Genomic DNA, 22,624 nt, shown 5'->3' on the forward strand with positions numbered 1-22,624 from the left:
CATTTCACTAATGTCAAAACATCCTAAAATATTGTGTTATGGAAAATAGTAAACAGATTGACCGGTTTAATAAGCCAAAATGAAATTAATTTACCCAAACAAGTCAGAATGATTTGTTTTGACTTCCTCCTTTAAAAATTGTCAGATTGCCAGAAACCTGAGATTTCAACGCTAACAACACTGCCTTTCTTAGAAGGTAATTCTTCCAGCCTGTGTTTTAGACCAGCTCTGCACGTAACAGCCAGGCTGACTTCAGCCCCAGCAATACCCATTGCTTTATTGGTACACAGTCCAAACCCTACTCTTCTGGAGCTCCGGGAAGGGAGACGAGGCCTGTGGTGACAGAGCTGACCGCAATTACGATGTGTACAACACCCGTGCTGTACCCTAGGGGCTGCCTTTGCTTCCTCTTCTGCTGGTCCCAAGGACTGAGCAGCTAAAACTAAAGAAACTGGCACCCAGGGGACAGCTCAAAAGACAATTGTAGCCATCAGAAGTAAGAGCCCGGAAAATAATCATTGTCATCTCTGTGGAATCACCAAGTGCACGTACGGCTGAGACCGGTCACTTCAATCTCGACTTCTAGAGCTGCACCAAACCACTCAGACTGTGCTAATTTGTAATTAGGAGTGGGTGATTTATTGTGCACTGAGAGCCTTGTAAATGAAGCTGAAAAACTGAGCCTGCCAGAAGCTGTCTGTTAGCATTTCCATTTCTTTCTATGCTTACAGATACGCCGAAGAAACTTCACACTGTGCTATTTCAGGTCCCAGCTTTATTTCACGTGTCATTTTCAAGTATTTCAGCTCCCACAAAAGGGCTGAAAAACCTGGGGTTTGATGCAGTGGGTCATGGCCCAAAACATTCCCCCCAAGTCTTTTCCTCTAGAGAACACACAAAAACCTCTCCCCATCTACGGCAGTTCGTGTCCCGCATGTCAGAACCGCACAAAAATTCAAATACACTGAGATACAAGCTGGTTGCAGCTCCTCAAAGCAGCGAGGGTGACCGGCTACGAGGCAATGCAGGCTCAGAAAAATGAAAGAAAATTCTAATTTCCACAAGACTGCTTGCCAGCCTGCCTGCAGGCAGCCCGGCTCCCTGCACGCATCACACGAGCTCCCCGCCCGCCGCCGCGGACCATTTTGGCAAGGGAAAGATCCTCTCTTTGACACTTTGCTTTCCATCTCCCCTGGCTGCGCGTTTCCCCAGGGTGCCAGTATTGCACGCACCACCTCCCCTGCCTGAGCCCGCTGCTGCAGTATTAGAAGGTTTCTCCATCTATCTTACAGAAAGACAGCAGAAGAGAGAGCCATTAAACATGATTAATACATTTATGCCAGGTAACTGCTCCTGCCAGCCGGTCTGGTCGCCCTAGGGTGGTCGTAGGAAGGACCACAGAGGTCCAGGCACATTTTCCCTGTGAGGAGCAGTGCGGCCTTTTCCCACCTCAACACTGTATTTTTCATTTCAGGAAATTTCTTCCTGACCCCATCAAGTTGTCCCCCGAAACGTGATACATAAATACATAAATTTAGAGATGACAATTTTATGTCAAGCCATATTTTTTGTTTTCATAAATGTCTCCCATTTAAGGTTCTTGGCTGTTTGCATACTAAATAGCCTGCCTTGTTTTTGCTTTGCCACATCTTTGTATTATGTTATTTTTACAGCTGACAAGCGCCGTCAGACTATGGGAACGCTCTAGTGTCAAAAGCAGATTGAATTTGCTGATTGCTGGAGTTCTTTGTGCTGCTCGCACAAAAACTTCTTCCCCCTATAATACATCTGTTGTTTGTATATTCGATAAAGTTAATATCTGTGAAATCAGTCATTTCCCCTAGCTCGAAATTATAGCGCAACAGACAGAAGATTGACTTTGTTGTATTGACAAGAGAAAGCTCTCAATGCTTATTATTTTGTGGTGACTTGGAGAGATTACAAAAGCACACACAATGGCTTTATCAGGGGAGTATATTTCTATAAAAGCTGATAAGGCGATGTATGCACGTTAACAGTGGGAATAGTCAGTTTTTAACAAACTTCAACTTTCCTAGTATTTTTGTGAGGAAGAACTAAAGAAATAGCATAAATCAATGTATCATTCCCTTCCTCTCTTCATGCCAGTATCCTGTCTTATACTGATCTCATGTGCAATATTTATGTCCACATAAATAATTCAGGAACTAATTAATCCAATTCTTTTATAATTACCTCTTATAATGGCACACAGCCCAAATCCCAGCAGCTTAATTGCTACTTAATGGAGATATTTATGACACCAACACCAGTAAAGAATAGAGGCGCTCTCACTTATTTCAATTAGGAATGAGGCTTAAGCTACTAAACTCCTGATTTGGATTTCAAACACCTCTGAAGTTCTGCCATTTGAAGACACGCGGGTTTTTAACTTCAGAGCAAGAGATTTTGACTCTCCTAGTTCACAAGTGGCCATATATCAAGGGCACAAGAGTCATCAGTCATTTACTGCAAGACGACAATACCACAGCTCTGATGCTTTGACTCTCGCCGTAGGGCTGCAGTGGATTTTGGCCCCGTATTACTAGATACGACCAAGTTTGCTTAGGTTGGGTTAACACATCGCGGATGTAACCAGAGCGCAGATCACCCTGAGCTCAATCCATAAGCCTTGCTCAGCACACGGGAGCAGCCTGAGCATTAAGAGCGTCTCAGGTGGGACAGAATGCGATGCACCATGGATCCTGTCTTATTGAACCACCCAAGGAACAAATGAGACGCTTAGCTGAAGAACAGCACTCAAACAGGCGAGAGCAGAAACATATTGTGTAGATCTGGGGAAATGTTAGATTCAGACGAAGATTTCTTGTATACTACTCACCCCAGCCAGGTAGCAAGATGTGAGCGAAGCCTCCAGCTTTCCCAGTCTCCCCACCAGTGCCCTTATGCGGGTCCAGTTTATCGTTTTCCCTCTGCAGCTAGCATCGGAGTGACCCACCACGCAGGAATCCAACACGGATAACGTCTGGTGCTTGACACAGCTCCTGACGCTGGTCCCCAATTACATTTCCACAAACATGGAAGGAAAGCGTAGCACGGTCATCAATGGCACATTCAAACACGCTCCTACAGCTCTCGTGGGGCAGCCAAAGCCATGGGGGCAGCTGGCAACGAGAAGCCCTGACCGCTGAGCGCTAAGTGCTATGGGGTGGGGGAGTCACCATCCCTGGAGGTATTTAAAAGACGTGTAGACGTGGCACTTCAGGGTGTGGTTTAGGAGACATGATGGTGTTGGGCTGATGGTTGGACTTGATGATCCTAGAGGTCTTTTCCCACCTTAATGATTCTAAGTGCGGGTCAGGGGTCAGCAGCACACAGGGAGATGCTCCTGCAGAGATGGGAGCCCCATATGCCCAGCAGTGCCGCCCCACCCTGGCTGGTCCTGCAGAGAGGAGGGTGGAGGTCTGGGATTTTGCTAGGCTAGAACGGTTTGAGGATTGTTTTTGCTTATTTTCCACATGCAAATACAGAGTTTAATAACAGCACAACCTCGCAGGAGATGGAGATAGCAGCTTAGCCAGTATTTATGATAGTTACCTGCAAGAATCAGATAACTAGCTTTGTCAGCTAACAGCAGATTAGCAGACACTTGGGAAAGTAAATAGCTTATAAAAGGGTCTTTCAGAGCATAACCCTGGAGCTTCTGCTCTAGTCACATCTGTCGACATTTTGATGTCTCATTTATTTTATGGGGTCGGGTTAATATGGGAAGCAGAGTCATGAATAATCAGGTGTCACCGGTCACATCCTCTTGTTCTGTTATTTATGTCTCAAAAGGGGAAAACTGCCTCGATTTAGTCATGCTGGAAGGTTAGCTCTCCCTGCCTGTGATTTTCCCATCATCCCTTCAGAGGAAAAAGTGAGAGAGAAACCTTGCAAAAGGAACAAATGTTTCGGGAGCTATCCAATTTGGTAGTCGTACTCTGAAACGTGATTTCAAGTGAGTAGGATATTTCCAGAGCACAGTTTGACACACGCTGCCTGCTATACGAGCATCTTGTGAGGCTGTCTCACACATCACTTAAAATAAACCTTGAAAATACGAGACCGTTCCTGGGAGCGCCATATAATTACATACGTGGTGTCCTTCGCATACGCCGCGCATCGCTCGGGCTGGCTGCGCACGTGCCTTGGCGAAGCTCAACACCCAGAGCGAGCGGAGAGGGAGAGCCTGGAGCAGGACCCCGCGCCCCTCCTGTCAGGGGTGCCTCACGCCTTGCCCCAAGCCGTGCTCAAGGCCTGTTTTAAGCCACAGCCTGGAAAAGACACTGGTATTTGGGTAGTCAGAGGCGAGTGTGGTGTTTCTGAGTAAGGCTTTGTCTGCACTGGGTTGTCGCATTAATCTAGTTTTCTTCAGCCTCAGAAACAACAAAGTTTAGGCAGTACAAAGGGCTGTAGGGGTGTATGCCTTTGGGATTCAAGGGACTGCATTTAGTTCGACCTGAATGCATTCCTGAATGATTTAAATTAAGGGAAAATAAACAGTTCTTAAATGAAAAATGAACGCCCACAGGTTGGCTGGCACAGGTTTAACAATACTCACAGAACAATCACTGCTTATACCAGTGCAATTTTCCCATTGTGAAGAAGTTCTGAAATGTTAATGGCTTTCAACTTGCAAAAACACAACGCCCCAAAACTTTGCCCTGTTACTTACAAAGTGTGCTGTACCTAAAGGTACGTGATAATTAGAGGGAATGTGCTGGTGTGAATACAGAAATCTCATTTTAAAGCATTTAAAGGCTTAAGAATACAGCTTCAAACTGAGAGTCACTTAGTTTTTATGATTGCTATTATCTTTACTAGCAGCTAAAGACATCCTTTGAAGCCTTAAACTAGTCCAAATCAAACGTTTTAGTCAGTGTATTTTCATGAGACCTGGCAAGTTCATTCCATTATGCTGCTATTAACTGGTGGATATTTATGCATTACGATGCAAAGGAGTGACTCCGACAACTAACATTTCACTAAGGAAGGTTCGTAATTACACCAAGAGATTGGGAATTAGGATTCCTGAGTTTCTTCTGAGCTGTGGGACAGCCATAATGTGCCCCCAAAATGAGTCTCTTCGATTCCCTTATCCACTAAATGCACAATAATGCGGAGGAGAAATTATTGCGAAGTGTGTCAAGACGTGTTCAATACAAGGGTGACTTTTGGGGTATTTTATCCACTCACCTGCATTTTACTGCTGCCAAGGTTCTTTGAGATTCTCGGGTGAAATGCACGGTTAGGAGAACTCTTATTGGTGTGTACACGTGGTTAACAAATTAATCCCTTTCTCCCTGACCTGAGTCATAAAAATGGGAAGCTGAATTTGAGCTAGCAGCACTGGATAAGAGGTAGAACAGAGATGTTTACAAGGAAATCAAACAGAATTGAGCTGTTAGGGTGTTTTCAAGTAAGCTTTTTTTTTTTTTTAATTTGGGGAGAGGATTACATGTTTTCTGGAATTCTCCAGCTTGTTAGAAAGAAAATGAAACCACCTCCACTCTGAGACCCAAACACCAAAACCTAATAGGAGTTAGACATACAGATAGTAAAATAAATAAATAAATAAAAAGCTCCGGTTTGTCAATAAACAAAAGAAAATCTGAGCTTCTATGTACGTGCTCCCAGATCCTTCGCTTCCAGAGCCTGATGAAGAGACAGGGCAGACAAGCGTTAGAGATCCCTGACGAAACCTCACGCGGCAGTCAGCCGAGGCCTCAGAGGGACAGCGGACATCTGGCAGGAATCCAGGGGCAGCTTGGAGGGAGCTGGGGGGAGCACCAGGTTTCCTCTCCCATAGCTGCAGAGAGCTGGGCAGACAGCTCTTGACAGATTTTGTTCTAATCTCAGCCTCTCGTTCTTCTGTTTCCTAATGACCCTGTCCCCAAGGACAAGGACATGAACAAACCCCTTGGAGAGTCCCATATTTTTTTGCATTATAAGCCTTGCTGGTTACTCTGACGATAGCTTCACCAGTGGGACTGCTCCAGGGCTGTGCTGGGGCCAGTGCTGACCTCCAGTGTCCTGGCGTGCCCAGGGGACCCAGTAATCACCATAAAAACTCAAGATACGTGAACAAAACCGAGTCCTGTCAGAATCTTTCGTGAAAAATGGGAAGAATCGCATGCCAGGACAGCTGCCATGCCAGGACGGCTTTCTGCTGCTGCCCTCGCTGCAGCCTGCCACGTGCCAGGCAGGCAACCTAACCTCTGGCTGCTGCATGTGCCAGCATCGCCTCGAACGCAAGAAACTGTTGGCCTGAAATTTTCCACTGAAACAGCCCTATTTGGCTGAAATGCTCAGCAAAATACCTTGTGGAGAAAGACGTTTTATCCAAAAGAATGCCTTGAGTTTAGTAACTCCACTAACTTAGGTGGAAGAAGCCTCCTTTCTGAGCTGATGGTGATTTATCTGCTCTATTAAGTCCAATGACAAAGCGCACGGTGCTTTCAATGGGTCCAGAAATGAGGCTGTCTGTGGAAAGGCGATGGACGGAGGTTCCACCTCAGTTACTCTGATTGAAATGCAGAGAAGCTCCTGTGACTTCTTTTGTATCATTTCAGCTCCAAACGAACGAAACAGAGAGCAGAGCTGTGCCGATGAACAGCAGCACTGCAACCGCTCAGGCTGAAAACAGCAAAGAGCTTAAGCAAAAATATTTCCTTTTATCATGGAATTCCCAAGAATATTCAGAAAATTACAGATTCGTTTCTCAAAAGTAACATAAATTCTTTTCATTTAATGAAACGAAAAACAATAACTGAAATTCTTTGCCGCTTCTCACTTATTTTAAGGATATTCTTACCTGGACACGCGTATCTTATTTCCACGTTTCTCTCAAGGTACAATTCAGCTAATAATAAGCACCAATATAATATCCCCTGTATTTAACAAATAAAACTCTATGGTAGTTTCACAATCAACAATGCCTCGTGTTAAGGATTTCGTTATTAAATCTGATTGAATATGATTAAATATGGCTCATGCTTTCCAAAATGGGTTGTATGATAGATTTAAATGAACTCATTAGTGGTTAATGCAGCAAAGCGCTTTCTAAATGCTAATGTTTGGCTGCCTTTGGCTCGTTAATTAATTTTAAGATTGTGTAATTATCAGAGCTTTCGATTAGCATACGTCTACTTCTTTTTATTCCCAAACGACAGTTGTTCGCGTGTAACTATTGGAAATTCAATTATATTTATAATAAACATAGGACATCAAACTGCCCAAACAAGCACACTCTGCATGGGAACAGCATCTTCTCCTTTAAAGCCTTTTTTTATTACCGTTATTTTCCAAAGGAACGTCGGCTCAGCAGCTTTCTCTCAGCACAGAGAAGGGGTAGCAAAGTACACGGCTTTGCAAGGTAATTATATACCTCTGAAGAGTCGTGTAAGGCGCGTGAGGTTTGAATAGGGCTTGGAAGGAAACTGGAGCAGCACCTGGCTTGTTTTCTCTCTCGCTCTCTGGGCTTTTCTTTCTTTTTTTTTTTTTTAATTATTTTTTTCTCTGTTTTTATTTTTTAATTCTGTACTTTACTTTTAAAGGCCAGCAGCCACGGAACGAGACAACACAGCCCAAAGGCCCTAGCCAGAACAGAGGAGCTGGCGTGCAGGTGTACGAAAGGCACAAACCCGTGCTGCCGGGGGATGTGCAGAGCCACGCAGCCACCGGCTTCGGCGCAGGCTGCTTACGGACGCCGTGCTGCTACTTAGGGCAACGAACGTCCTGGCAGCGCTCCTTTAAACCGCACAGAGGCATGGAAGTACCACAGAAATAGTCTCTGAAGCAGATGTTAGGCACAACGATGGGGCCATAAACACAACAGAAGCTGAGAAGGGAGCAAAGCATTACAGCCAAAGCTTGTGTCTGTAAGAGAAAACGTGGGTCACGAGACACGAGCGCTCCATAAACATCAGCGCGGACTCACGAGAGATGCCGTAGGGATAACGCGTGTCCGAGAATCCTAGAGCTGTAAGAGGAACAGAGCTTTCTCTCCTACAGGCATTAGGAACGACAATAACTAAAATATTAAATCGACTGTCTGGATCATTTCTCCCATGCTTTTTAAAGGCACATCTGATTTCTCTAACAAGTCTCCGTGCTTGTCTTCACATCACACGCTGAATTCATGTCAGTCCTCACGACATTTAACAGGGAGCTTGTTTGTCATCAAAAGATGTTGTTTCCACTAAATATGGGGGGGCTTTGCTGTAGTTATCCAGGGCCACAAACAGCCAGCGTGGCAGCACAAGTGTAAAAGCCAGAAAAACAAACCTCGGGGTTCATTAGCATGCATGCCGTTGCCTGAGAGGAGCCCTTCTCTGCCAGCAGCTGCAAGAGCAACAATCCATTAACATATGGAATAATTAAGCCCAATAAGTAACTATTACATTTTCTAGTGAAATAGAACAACTTCATTTTCTCAGTCACCTCGTATCTCAAAAAAAAGAAATCCAACGTGCATCACTTGCATAAATTGTCTGCCGAGTTCGCTTTTTAAATTGCTATTAATCATGGATGTTTATCCCATGCACTTTTATATGGACATTTATTATTCAACAGTCAGCAACTAGGCATGATTAAGTAGCTAGACCTTCATACCCCCCAAAACCTACCCCCCCCAGTCTTCATTCAGCACGAAAACAGAAGGAATGATTATAAAGCAAAGCGCGTCACCCTTCATTTCTCAGCCACTGCTTGTTTCGGTGCAAAAAATTTGTTAATTCTTTGGTTTTCACTAACATTCCTGACTTGCTCTGTAATTCCTGTTTCAGACAGAGGCCTACCTCAATCGGTACCAGGGGGTTTAAAAAAAGGTAGGACTTGGTTGCATTAATAATTGACAGGGAAATAGGAACGCCGAGAAAAATCACACCTCCAACGGAGGCAAAGGCGTCCCCACCAGCGTTAGTGTGTACGGGAACACAGGTGTGCCGCTGGACGGGTTACCCAGCGCTCAGCCAGATCGATTAATGCCTGCAAATCCTCTCAGCGCCGCCTTCCCGCCTCTAAAACATGCAAACCCAGGCGTTTGCAGCATGTCCTAGACGATGGCGCGACCCCCAGCAGCGGCGCGCGGTGCAGAGCCACCCTCTGCCCTCAGCCTCCACCACCAGCTTTGAGGGAAAGCGAACGCGGCCAGACCGAGGCGAAAGCTCTCCCCGGAGCAGAAGATACAAGACCTGTTGGCTGGGCTGAACCGCTGCTGCTTCCCAAAACAGCACCTCTGGGCCATCGGCCCGCCGGGAGCCGCGAGGGTGCTGCGGGGAGTTCCTAAGGATGTTGCAACGATGCTCGTTTTAAGGCTTCGACCACCTCCGTGGCGGCAGTGTGTTGGTGTTTTCAGGCATGAGGTTATGAATTTAGGTAGTCTTAGAGATGAACTGCTGTATGGAAATGTCATCTCTTAAGGCAGCTGGAAAAGAGAATCATTGACTCAGCAGCTGTTCAAAACCAGAAGATGCAGGAATGTAAATGGGCCTGTCAGAGAAAGAGGCCGGTGAAGAATATTAGTGCTGAAGGGTGCAGGGACAGGCAACAAACAGAAAAATCAACAGAGCTTTTGCCACAGCCTCTGTGTCCAGTTTTGGGCCCCCCAGTTCAAGAAGGATGTGGAACTGCTGGAGCAAGGCCAGCGCAGAGCTGCCAAGGTGATCAGGGGCTGGAGCATCTCCCTGGTGAGGAAAGGCTGAGAGACCTGGGCTTGTTCAGCCTGGAGAAGGGAAGGCTGCGGGGGGATCTCATCAGTGCCTATAAATATCTGAAGGGTGGGTGTCAGGGGGATGGGGCCGGGCTCTTTTCAGTGGTGCCCAACGCCAGGCCAAGGGGCCACGGGCACAAGCTGGAACACGGGAAGCTCCACCTGAACATGAGGACAAACCCCTTCCCTGTGCGGGTGCCAGAGCAGGGGCACAGGCTGCCCAGAGAGGCTGTGGGGTCCCTTCCCTGGAGACATTCACCCCCCGCCTGGCCGCGGCCCTGTGCCCCTGCTCTGGGGGTGCCTGCTCACGCAGGGGTGGGACGGCACAGTTCTCTTCGTGCGGTCCCAACCCTTCTTTCCTTCCCCCCGTACACCCGCGCCGCTCACGCGTGTGCCTGCTGCAACAGGAGACGTGGCTTCGGAAGAGCATTCCGTCCACCCGGCAGCTGAAGGGACCATGGTCCCAACGCACCATCTGCTGTGTCTGCCTTTCCATCTCCTTTTTTCCCTACTTGCAGCGCGCTCCAGCAGCTTCGCTTCTGCAGATAAGGAAGGCCTGCACACTATCATTTACTCAGTGGACGATGATTCTGACAGTCTAATCTTAACTTCTTAACAGCTGTGTTTATTTACTAAAGTAGTAAATTGTTTCCTCTAAAGCACAGCGGGGTTGGTTTGAAGAAACTAACATCTCTGCAATTTGGTGAGATTTCATACTCGCACATGCTTTCTCTTGAAACTATACATTTTTCTATCACTGAAGTATCTGAATTATAGGCAATCTTGGGATGCAGCCTTTGTTTTAATGACTCCTCCGGCTGCTGTTTTGTATGGAGGAGAAGGAAGGCTGGAAGTACAGTAAATTGGTTTACAGGAAATGGGAAATAATGACACCACTTATGTTCTGAATCTTACTGACTACACTTGCTCCCGTTCCAAGGCACTCTTCTGTTTCCTCTTTGTAGCTTAGTTCAGATAACACAAATCTACTGCTCTTTTAGCCTGTCTCCGCGCTTAAACAAGCTGGACACTGGATGGTTGTGTGCAAGCAGCAACGCTCTAGGTGAGAAAAGCTGTTAGGATACCTTAACAAGAGTCACACATCTGCACCCTGGAACTTAAAACCCAGCCCTATTAGTCCAGACCAAGTTGTTATCTGAGTCTCTGGAAACGGCCTTGGACACGAGGCGAGTCTTGCCTCCTGAGCTGCGGGGCCTGCCGCGGCGCCTGGCTCGCACTGCTCTGCTGGATCCCCCCGCTCTCGCCCCAGGACCGTGACCACTTAGGAGCCCGTACAAAGCCCAGCTACTGCCCTAACGCTGGGGAAAGGAAAAGAAAACAAAATCGTGCAGCTTATCATGAACTAGGCGTAGCATCGCTGCAGCAATCCCGGCAAGTTTTGGAAAACAGAGGAGATGCAGAAACCTAATGGGAAAATAACACATCCAAAAAGCTCAGCACCAGTGATAACGCTAATAAAAGCTCTTCCAGTTTCCATTTCTCCTTGGGGATGTGGAAGCAGCTGAGAATACAGTATGCGCCTACTCCCTCCACCACCACTGAGACTGTTGGATCCTTAAAAATCTCTCAGTTAGGGCTGATAAAGGAGATGCTTTTTCTTCTTACTCCCCACAGCGGCAGCCGCCGCGCTTGGCCCCTAAGAGGAAGGGTTCAAGCTGCTCCCCCTTACAGGCAAGAGCAGAGCAGGTAATAACCCAGAGCTAGAAGCGGTCTGTCAACTGAAAGCACAGTTCATACCAGTTCACCCTCATTCAGTCGTTCCCCGCATACCCGTAGACACGGGAGCACCCCCGGGTGCCCATTTGCCGGAGGAAACATCCGGAAATCTCAGCGCGCCTCAGGCTTTCACTGCGGGCGGGGGGAGGCGCGGCGCGGCGGTGGGCCAACGGCCCGCCCTGCTGCCGGGCGATCCCCCGCCGCCACCTCTGCTCCACCCTGGAGAGGGAAAAACAGAAAATAAAACCAGCCGGTGTTTCATCTGCTGGGTCAGCGAGGTGAAGCAGCTCTCAGAGAGGGGGTTTTAACTCCTTTTAACTCCTTTTGGGGGGTTTTAACTGTTTCCGTACCCACAAACACGTGCTGGAGGCTGGCTTACCTGGGACGGGGAGATGCCTTCGAAGCGATACACCTGGAGCCAGCTGCTCAGGTGGCCTTTCAAGGGCTGCTTCACAGCGGTCAGGGCTGCAGCCGCTCAGCGGAGTATTTGAGAGACCTTTCAGATACTTGATTTTTACAACTTCCAGTTTTTTCCCTCCAAAAAAAACCCCCTCCATTTGGATTAGAATTCTTTATGTGCCATCTCAGTGGCAAAATGACATCTCGGTTAGTTGGCAGGTGTTCAGGGTTCTCCAGTTCTAAAAAGTGGCATGTGTTTAAAGCTTTTTATTTGCAATCGATTTGGTTATTTTTGAAACCTTGTGACAGTGGTCTATTTAAAAGAATCTCTTTGGGAGACAAAGAGCCGTGTGGTCAGAAATCAGGAATATGTGAGATATATTTCAGTCAATGCTGCTTCTACTTTTATCACACTGAAAACATTTACTGCCTGAAAACATGTTAAACATCAAGCAGCAAAACATCAAGCAGCAAAACATCTTGCTCTCTCTCTTACTACTCTTACCAAGTGCATTAGCGTATCGCTGGAGCGTTGCATGAATTCCCTTGGCTGCTGCCTTTCAGCGCAGGCGTCGCGGGCGGCTCCAGTTCCCAGGGCGCCCTGCCCCGTTCTCACCATTTCTGGAACACTTCGGTAGCAGCACTGGTTTGGGAGGGTGCTCCCAGGTGGAAACCATGGGCAGATACAACCCGCAGCCTGGTCCTCCACCCTGCTTTGGGGGAAGCGCCTTCGGAGTAGGGAATTTTATTCCCAGCTTTGCCACGGACCTGCTGGGCAGCCCTGGATGAAACCTGGCACTAGCTGAAAACCAGGAAGGGGGAACAGGGCAAATGAAGGCTTGTAGAAGAGAAAAGAGGTTTTTATGTAAAGCTTCCAAGAACAACGGGGTCCCACCTCTGCTGGGAGATCAGTAATACAAACCCATAAACTCTCGAGCCATTGCTCGTATTTACTGCGGCAGAACTGCGAAACTGGGAGCCGTATTTCATTCTCCGTTCCCCCCTCCCCTCCTTACTCATGCCAGAGACTGTATTTCTTATTACCAAGATTCGTATTTCAGTATTCATGAGATTGTTTGTCAGGAAGAGCAGCTGCTGTTGATGAAGGGATTAAGATGCACCGAGGACGGTTCAGCCTAAAGAAGACAAGACACGACAACAGATTTCAAATAGGTCAAAGGCTGCTACGAACGACAACGAACAGCTTTCTCTTTCCCTCCACAGTCAGGGTGGACAAAATCCTAAGTTCTTAACTGCAGCAAAGAAGAATCAGATGAGACAGAAAAGTGCTTTAAGTGACTGGAATTCCAACCGCACTGGAATAGGTTGCTCAGGAAAGCCTTTGAGGCCAGGCTGGCAGCTGTCTGTCAAACGGGCGCATCCAGCCTGCCGGGCTCTCCTCAAGACCTGCAGCCTCCCTCACTTCCCCGGGCCGTCCTCGTTATTCCATGACCTCTATATTCAAACAGGACCTTCAAAAGCAAAAGTTTTCCGTTTGATTCTGCTTGTTTAAAAGTCCTCCTAAATAAAGCGGAAGAAAATGGCTGAAAAGCCGGAGAGACAGAACTCTCCTAATTCCTGCACCCAGGCATATAAAAAGTGCTTCGGCCGCGAACGCCGCAGAAAGGCACGCAACGGGCCGGTGTTCAAACTAACGGCGCGCGACGGGCGCCGATCTCTTATCCTTCTTATTTCTCATTTCTTGTCCAATTCAGAGGCACTACCTACCTGCAACGAGAAAAGCATCCGATGGAAACGCTGGCCCGGTTTCTCCACCCAGCCGAGCAAAGAGTAACAATAAGTCAGGAGAGAAATAAATAAATGGCTCCGCAAGTATTTTGCACTTGAATGCTCTAGATCAGAAATCATACACCTACAGCCCGAACGGGGGGGGGGGGCGCGCCCGCTGCCCAGGCAACGGCAACAAACCCCACCGCTACTGAACTGGCATTTTGAATGAACAGGAAAGTCCCGTTTTCAAAACACGCAGCGCAAACTTATAATTTGTTCTCTATAAAAGCCACATTGAACGATTTCCTGCAAAATTAGCTGCAGGAACTGAACCGAAATAAAATATTTAATAGAATATTTAATTCAGCACAGAGAGCAAGATTTACTGATTTGAGCACGGGATGGTAAACAATGCAACTGCAAGGAACTACGCACGCTCCTACTTCTTTGCCTTGGGAACTGGCTTCTGGCTTCAAATGACTTACTGCTAGAAAGCACTTTGTTCCCGTCCACCTCATCAGCATCGGGCTTTGCTGCAGGATTCAGGCAAACGGAAGACAGATGAGTGTGGCAACAGAAAGCGAAAGAACGGCAAATCTTTCAAGTCACAAATTAAAAAGTAAACTAAGCATCAGGAATTGCAGTTCTTCGCTGTTTTCCCGAGGTGGGAACTTCCTACCTTACAAAATCATTCATTTACAAGAAATTAAGGGACGTACATCAGAATCTACTGCAGCTCTCAATTTAAGTATTAGGAACGCATGGTTGTTACGTCATAAAAAAGCCTTTTTCCGTATTTTTAAAGCGTAAAGCCACAGCGCGGTCCAAGCGTGGCAGCCGGCAGACGTGACGCCCCTCGTGGCTTTTGTAATTGGAAAGGGCGCAGCGCCGCAACCCCGTGAGGAAGAGAGAGACTGTAAAGACCCAACACAGCTCCGGAGAAGCGACAGCCGCGTGCGGGTGACCTACACCCGACCTACGCGCCTCTGCCTGGCATCGAGTAAAGGCTGCCCCTGCCCCTTCTGATGTTCTGGTCAACACAAGGCATTTGAAGCAGGGCCAAAAGGTAGAAATGAAACTCAGCGGAGCCTCCAGATTTAATTCTATCACGGCTCAGATAACATGCAAGAAGAGCAAATGGTACCTTAGATTTGTTATATGTGCGCTTCGATCTAGTGGAATGGGAAACGTGGTTTTTAACAGGTGGATTTTTAGTACTTGTCAGAATAAAACCCTTCATCCACCCCCATTTCTTTTCGGAAGCGCTGCCCCAGCTCCGCTTGCACCGAGGGCGTTGGAACCCTCCCTCAGCATCGCTGTGCGCGGGGACCTTTCGTTCTCTATCGGGGAGGGGAGAACACTCGATCTGAGCTCTCACCGGTCCAGTGAAGGCGTCTTGAGATGTTCAAGACCACGAATTGGGAGAGCTCAAAATGCAGCGCTCTCAAGGCAAAAATCAGGGTTCTCAGCATCCAGAACAAGGCAGAAAGATCTCTGTGGAAACATGGAAGCAGTCTGTTGAAAGTGCTTGACCTCTACTGACGCTTCTTGACATCATCTTGAGAGCAAAATCTTGACTTGGTATCTGAGGAACAAACTCAGGGGGGGAACACGTTCACATTACGTCCATTAGGAACATCTGTGTCTCTTTTAATCCTTCAAACAATCCTTTATGGTACCAATTCCCAGTTAGTCAGATAAATAAGAAAGCCTCTGCGCTGCAGATCTCCTGGGTCAGCTTTCCTTAAGGAGAAATTGTACTAACCGGGGCATCATCATTCTCTACAGAATCATCGATAAATTCCTCCTAAATTAGTATTCTGTTAGAGCTGGCCCTTGCTGACATCAGGGAACCAAAGACGCCGCTCAGATTTCCACTGAATCCTTCCCCCGCGAGGCAGGGAACAGGGGCTTTGTGAACACCTGAGATCGCGGGTTCCCACAGACTTACAAAAACGGGACTGTTACAGCGGGAGGATAACCACGCCTCAGAGGGAGGACTCGGGCAGCAGTGGCATCACGCACCCACCTGCAACCCCGTCTCCTCCTCACAGAGCAGGGCTGGGCATCGCTACCACGCAAGCCTAACGTCTACGGGCCGCAGCACCGCTCTGCGGTCCCTGCGCAACGCGGGAGGGGAGCTTTGCGCGAGGAAATCTCAAGACACACAAACCTCCTGGATCCTGACAGCTGTCAGTACAAACGGCCTGTCTCAAACCCGTGAGCTGGCTTCAATGTCGCGCTCGCAGAAGTCAAAGGATGATGGAGAAACCCTGCAGCGCGCTCAGGCTCCAGGTGAGGGGAACCCAAGTCTGGTTTTACGCTTGGAAAATCCAGTCCTTCCTCTGTTTTTAATCCATTACGTATGCTTTTCAACAGCAAGTTTCAACCTAAGAAAATGAATTGATTTTGATAACATTACTGAAATAAGAAAGCTATTACTTTTGAACATATTATAGCAAATAAATAGCCTACACGAAAAAGCCGTAATTCCACCATAATGTCCCAGCGACACTGAAAATAAACCATCTGGGTTCGCTCTCCTGGATTGCGGCACGACCCGCAATTCAGAAGGAATCAGAACATCATTATGTATAGATGCACGCGGGTTATTTCACGTGAAAATCGAAATGGCCCCAAACATCAGCAGCGCAACTAACGCTCCTTCCCACCGCCAAACGGCAGCGCTCGGCGAGGGCGGCTCCCGCGCCCCCAGAGCCTCCGCACCCCTGGGGCGCAGCCGTGAGCGGCGCCGGACCCCGCTTCTCTCCGCGAGCCGACGGGTGAGGGGGAGGCGAAGCACGTAAAACGCAGGCGTGAGGCGGCAGTTCCTCTCCATCAAGCGCAGAGCGGCAAGCGGTGGCGGAGGAGAGCTTCGCCGCTTCCAAAGGACCTCCTGCGCGCTCATCGAGGGCACGTCGCCGTACGGCGTTATCGCCTCCCGCCGCTTCTCACGGGTCGCCTGACGCGGAAACGGGCCAAAATACATATTAAACCCAGCGTTTCGGTCTTCCCCAGCGTAATCACCTGGAAGTCGCCCGTACCAAGCATTTAAAATTACATTCAGCCAAGGTAATATCAAAATATATTTTATTCTGGACCTCTTTCAGATCTGATTCAAATTACAGTTGTCAAAGCAATACAATGCAAAGGGAAACTGCAACAGAAAATGTGCCTAGAAGGGGTATAAGGGCCTTGGGGACAAATCATTGTGATGTAGAACCAAAATACATCATAAAGTGTAATTAACATGGTCCAGGACAGTATAGAACATCTATATCAGTCTTCTTTAGACAATAATCATGAAAACTGAACATAAAAGTCCTTTAAACAAGTACAAAAAAACTGTCATGGGCTGGTTTACACTTTTACAACAGCTGTAATTTAACTGGATAACTGAAGAAATGATGCAGACATTTTAATCCAGTGCTATAGGTAGGCTCACAGAATTAGACCCAAAGGATTTGTAACTCCAAATGAAACCATTACAACTACAATGTCAATGTCAGGAGAGAGAGAAAATTACTTCTGTATTCTAGAATTACTGTTCTGCACACTGCAGTCTGTTGAGGACAAGATTGCAAAGTACACTCGACTAGCAACAACATGCAGACTGTTTTCTTGTATTTACCCACAAATGTCAAAAAACGTTATGAAGTAAAAATGAATGATTATTTAAAAGAAAAAAAAAAAAAAAAACAAACCAAAAAGAAAACGAAACAAACGCGCCTCAAGTTATTGTCAAGCTTCAAACTTAAAGGCAGAGAAAGCGAATTATGTGCTCGAAACTACTGATCTGAAGCGCTATTAACACTAAACCTGCAACCCGCGAGGACCGGCGGGTTTTCCTGGTTCGCCCGCCGCCCGCCGGACCGACAGGGCAGGCGGCCACGCTCTCCCAGAACGTGGTATTTCAGAGCTTTCTCTAGAGGGAGGAGTGACGGCTGCTCCGTGGGCCCCCTCCCCACGGAAAACGTCAGGGATCTCGACGGAGATTTACCGCTGTCTCCCGACGCCGTATTTGCTTCTAACATGCCACAATGTTGCTTCTGCTTTCTTCAGACCTGCGGAGAGCACCCCACCGGGGAACGGCCCGGGGGGACTTGGCGGGGCGGGGGGAGGCCGGGGAGAGGGGCGCGCCGGGCTGAACGCCCCGCCGAGGCAGGTCCCGGCCCGCCTGGGACGCGGCGTCGCTCTACGGTGTTACGCACGCCCAGCGCCTCCGATGCTGATTCTGGCAAGGTTTTCTCACGAAGTGAAAGACAATGGGATTTCTGGTTAAGTAAAGACTGGGGGAAGGGAAAAAAAAAAACAACAAAAAACGGGGAAAAAAACCGGGTCCCAAGGCTCCTCTTCGCTAAGCGGACAAAAAAAAACCAAAAACCAAAACCACCCCCCAAAAACATACAACCTTTTATTTACAAGCTGAAAAACCCAGTTTGCGATTTTAATGGATTTCCTTCATTCGGCAGAACTAACCGCACCGGCTGCGAAGGCTGCTCCGTAGGCAAACCCGCGCAGCCGCCCCAGGCCTCCCACTACTCTCCCTAAACACAAAGAGCATTTCCAAGGTAGGACGTGCCATTAAACACCCTAGCATGAGGTAAGCAGTGTAAGGAAAAAGGAGTGCTTTTTAAAATGAAAAATTAATTAAAATCGGTAGAAATCTTTGGCCTTTCTCTCAAGATGCATTAAAGTGTCATGAAATCAAGAAACATGCTTCGAAATGCCATGTCATTCTGACTCTGGTAACTATTACCTCCCTCCACCCAACCCAGAAAAAGAGGCACTTTTAGTGTTTCATAGAAGATTTCCAATCACCAAGCAGACACGCCGAACGACCCTGCACAATTGTAGCCCCAGAATAAACTGAGTTTATCAACATTACAAAGAGTCTAAAAAAAGCTTTGATGAGGACCTAGATATTCTCTTAACTACACTAAAAAGTCCACTGGTTGGGAACCTTTACATCGATTTAAAAACGCAGGAAAAGCTAAAGTAAAAATAGAGAAAGAGGAACTCTGCAGAAACCTGGACCTAACTCCGCAGAGATGAGAAACGGGATGCTGAGAGGGATGCACAGGAAGACGGCGAACTCGAGAGCGGTTCACTTCTTACCCCATCGTGAATTCTGAGCCCAGCTCTTCCCCCTCCCTTTTATCCTCCGTTGGGGTATTTGCCCGTTAACGCGCTGGACCGGAAAAAACCAGGAGCTGCAACGTAGGCACAGGCACACGTTTGCCTTCACGCTCGGAGAACAGGCGCGGCAGGACGGCTCGGCGTGCACGACTAGGCGCGGGCACGCGTTCGTGCGGGCTTCGGGTCCCGCTGACGTTTGGCATACTCAGGTCAAAGGAACAGCTCGGACAGCCTACCTCACTATCGAAAACGAGGTCTTTGTGCTATAAAAGATCATCATTGACGTCACGGTTCTCTTTTTTCCTTCGTTTTCGCTTCACAGAATCACAGATCCCAGCACACCTTGCATGCATGCAGTTGTCAGGGTATAAGACAGGAGGCGAGAAGAGGGGTGAGCAGGAGCAGCACTGTGGCATGCTAGTAAAGGACAACAATAAAATATCTATTGGCCAGATCCTTTGCGAGTGGGGAGCGGCGCCTTTCCACCGCGGCCGGGCGCCGCCGGCCCACGCCAGGCCGGGGGCCCCGAGCCTGCGCGCCTGACGTTCCCGCTAGGCCGGGCTTAAGCACCCGAGAACCCTGCACCTGGCGGCACCGAAGCTCTGTTTTACCTATTTCTGACTACGTGATACTATGCTTAAGCGACTAGAACTACAACCAAAACAGCTGATGACTGAGAAAGAGGAAAATGGCAATACCCTAAAACATGGCTGTGTGTGATTTTGCGGCTATGTCACAGAATTCCACCACAATTGTTTAGATCGGCTGAAAGAATCATCCAATAACTTTTATGAAAATGAATAAACTGTCCATATTAAAATACAAAAGTACTATCAAGAATCACTTCTGACTTTCAGATTTAAATTCAGTGCAATTGACATATGCATTGCTAAACGAAAAAATGCAGCTTAAAGATACTCAAAACATTTGTGTCTATTCCTGGGAGCACAGTTTAAAATTATTGCACAGAATTTTTTTTTTATTTTTGTGGTTTTTTTTTTTTTTTTTCTCCATTAAATGACAGAGGTCAGCCACAGTCATGGACCTCCAGCAATAAAAGCAACATTTCAAGTGCCAGACACTCAATACATTAGGTTTCCTACATACTGTAACTCACAGGGTAATTGCTCTCGACTTTTGTAATATCTTCCAAAACCCTAAAAAACAGCTGGCACCGAACCACCACGGGTGACTGTCTTTACGGATCTGACTTTTCGTGGGTTTTAAACGCTGCGTATGACAGCATCACGGTCCTGGGGCGAATACAGGGAATGCGTTGTTGACTTCTCTTTACCACTGGCAAATTGCTGCCCTACCTTAGCCAAACTCAGACTTGCTTCAAGTCGTGTTTATTCCATGGAAATAGCAGAAATCAATGCCTAAAGAACAATGGTTAAAACATCGAAGCTGCGTTATGTCAATTAAATCAATTTATACCTAACTTGGGGGGGGAAGGGGACAAAATTTAAAACTAAAAAAAAAAAATAGAAAAGGAAAAAATGAAAGGTTAGAGACTAGCAATCATAAGCCACAAAATGATCTGTGATTGAAATAGTGTTATAAAACCGATAACTTTGCAAAGCTCTGTCATATAAACCATTCCTTAAGTAAAATGCCTGTGACATAAATTTGACAACCTCTCTTTTTTTATAAATTTACACTCTTGGAATCTTATGCAAGACATGATGCAACCTTTTCGACTACACGTACGCGTAAACATAACCTCATGCTATCATTTACAAATAAAATCACTATCAGTATACTTTTAATCACATGAGCAGAAAAAGGTTTGCCATATACATCTGTCATCGTAAGAAAAATACTTGATATTGTAAACAGAGTAAAAGACACTATATAGTAGTGATTATTAAAAAAATAGCAGCTTACATCTACCCTATATTTGGAAAAAAATGTAGTCACAAGATACAATAAACTGCAGGACTGGAGCAGCAGGGGAATTAGTGCAAGTATTCATCTTTTAAATAAGCTGAATCACTGCTATTAAAATAAACTTGAAGCAAGTCCTCTGTTTAAGGTTTTTTTGTTTTGTTTTGTTTTAAATCTAAGGTAGTAAACATTTTGCCTCTTAATGGCAGTGTTATCAAATATATGCCAAAGATTTTATTTTAATAAAGAAAAATTACATGAGAGACTTTTAATACTGGAGTTTGGTTACAATTATACATCTAAGCTCCTACAAGTAACGATGGGCAACTCTCAGAGAAGCTGTGGCGCGAACCCTTGTCCAGAAAGACCTTAACCTCTTAAAAACGATCCCCCAGCGATACTTTGCTCCTTTCACAATAGTGCACAATTTAACCATATTTTAGTTATGGTCTTAAAGCAACAGAAGATGCTTTTTTTTTTTCCTTTTTTTTTTTTTTTTCCTTTTTGTGTGCATCCCTGTATTTTTCTTTTCTGTATTTTTGTGCCCTTCTATTCTTAAGCTTGGCAGAATGATGTCCCAAATAAGAAACGACTGCATTTTAGCCATGTCACCAGAAAATAAAACATAGCATTATACCCATTACTGTCATACTTCGTAGATGAGCAGGACGTGAAATATCACGCCTCAAAGAAGGATTTTGTTGTAGGGGTTTTTTTTTGTTTTGCTTTTTTTGTTTTTTCTTCTCTCTCCATAATCCCTTTTCCACTCTCCCTCTGTTCACAAAATCGTGCTCTGGGAGCCACAAAATGTACCAAACGTCATCAGGTTCAATCTACCTCCTCAAAGAATGGATTAAAATATGTTTCAAAGAAACATTTTTTTCCAAGGTGAAAAAAAAATAAAAATATATATATATAAACAAGAAACTAATTCACTCCCTTACTTCATGCATCCGTAAACTTAACCAAAACAAAACAGAAAACCCAATGTTTAAAAGCAAAGAAAAAACTACTGCTGCAGATTTCTGTAAGTCCGTTTTCTCTGTACACACAAACTGCTCGACTACTGAGAAGGGAAACAACCCCCCCACGATCCACCGTCGTAATGGATTTGCGGGGGGAAGGGGGAAGGAAGGCTGCCATTAGTATCTTCTGAATTTGGTATGTATATGGGTCTGCTCTTGTATACGGTATATTTCTCTCTCTCGCTCTCGCGCTCTCTTCCGATTTTCATATCCAAAACCTTTCAATGTTATTTTGGGGCACAGCAGATTCCAGCACTTGGTGAACAGGATTCACAAGCTGTGACAAAACTCTGTCATCCTCTTCAGGGTGTGACTTTTTTTTTTTCTTTTTCTTTTTTTCTCCTCTTTTTTTATATACAGTATATGTATATATTTCTTTTACGTTTGGCTGTAGTGGACTGGCCATGGTTCAATTGGGACTATAGCAGTACATGGGTCAGGGACAGTCATTTTGGCTATGTACACATTCATAGTCGGTCCATGGCTTCCAACTAGTAGCGCTATTTCCGCAGGTCTAATACACAAACCTGTAAGAAAAAAGAAATACGTGTACAGAAACGGCCCGTTGCACCTTATTCCGCATTTACACAATTCTGTGTGAAACGGCCGAGCAAAACCAGGGGAGCGCTTCGGCTACGAGCGCCCAGCCAGACCCGCTACGGGAACGGCTGCCCGAGGGCTTACGGTCAGAACACCAGCAACTGGTTCACGTTCCGGTTCCGTCAGGCATCGAAATCTACTCGTAAAATATCATCACATCAAAGCCGTGCTTTAGTCATCAAACCGTTCAAATGTGCCTCCATCCGCTTAGTTATTAAGTGTATTTAAAGCCGAGGGGATGAGGAGGGCTTTCGCAAGCAAACAATATAAAACAAAGTAAGCCCAACGTTTTCAAAAGAGCAACAGCAAAACGAAAACCAATCTGTCGCAAGTACAATCAGCCTCTTGGCTTAAATTAACGGGAGGACTGGAA

General features: G+C 46.5%; 1 protein-coding gene across 5 annotated transcripts in view; it reads right to left on the reverse strand.

Moving 5' to 3' along the window:
- Positions 1-17,284: 17,284 nt before the first annotated feature.
- Positions 17,285-22,624, reverse strand: part of TBL1XR1 (TBL1X/Y related 1) — a 119,142-nt gene continuing 113,802 nt past the window's right edge. For all 5 annotated transcript variants that reach the window (XM_064458027.1, XM_064458029.1, XM_064458031.1 and 2 more), the window contains one exon: positions 17,285-22,178. In XM_064458027.1, coding sequence (XP_064314097.1) covers positions 22,152-22,178 — 27 coding nt within the window. In that variant the 3' untranslated portion in view covers positions 17,285-22,151. The remainder of the gene's footprint in view (positions 22,179-22,624) is intronic.

Source organism: Phalacrocorax carbo, chromosome 7 (genome assembly GCF_963921805.1).
Source record: "Phalacrocorax carbo chromosome 7, bPhaCar2.1, whole genome shotgun sequence".
NCBI classification, from domain to species: Eukaryota; Metazoa; Chordata; class Aves; order Suliformes; family Phalacrocoracidae; genus Phalacrocorax; species Phalacrocorax carbo.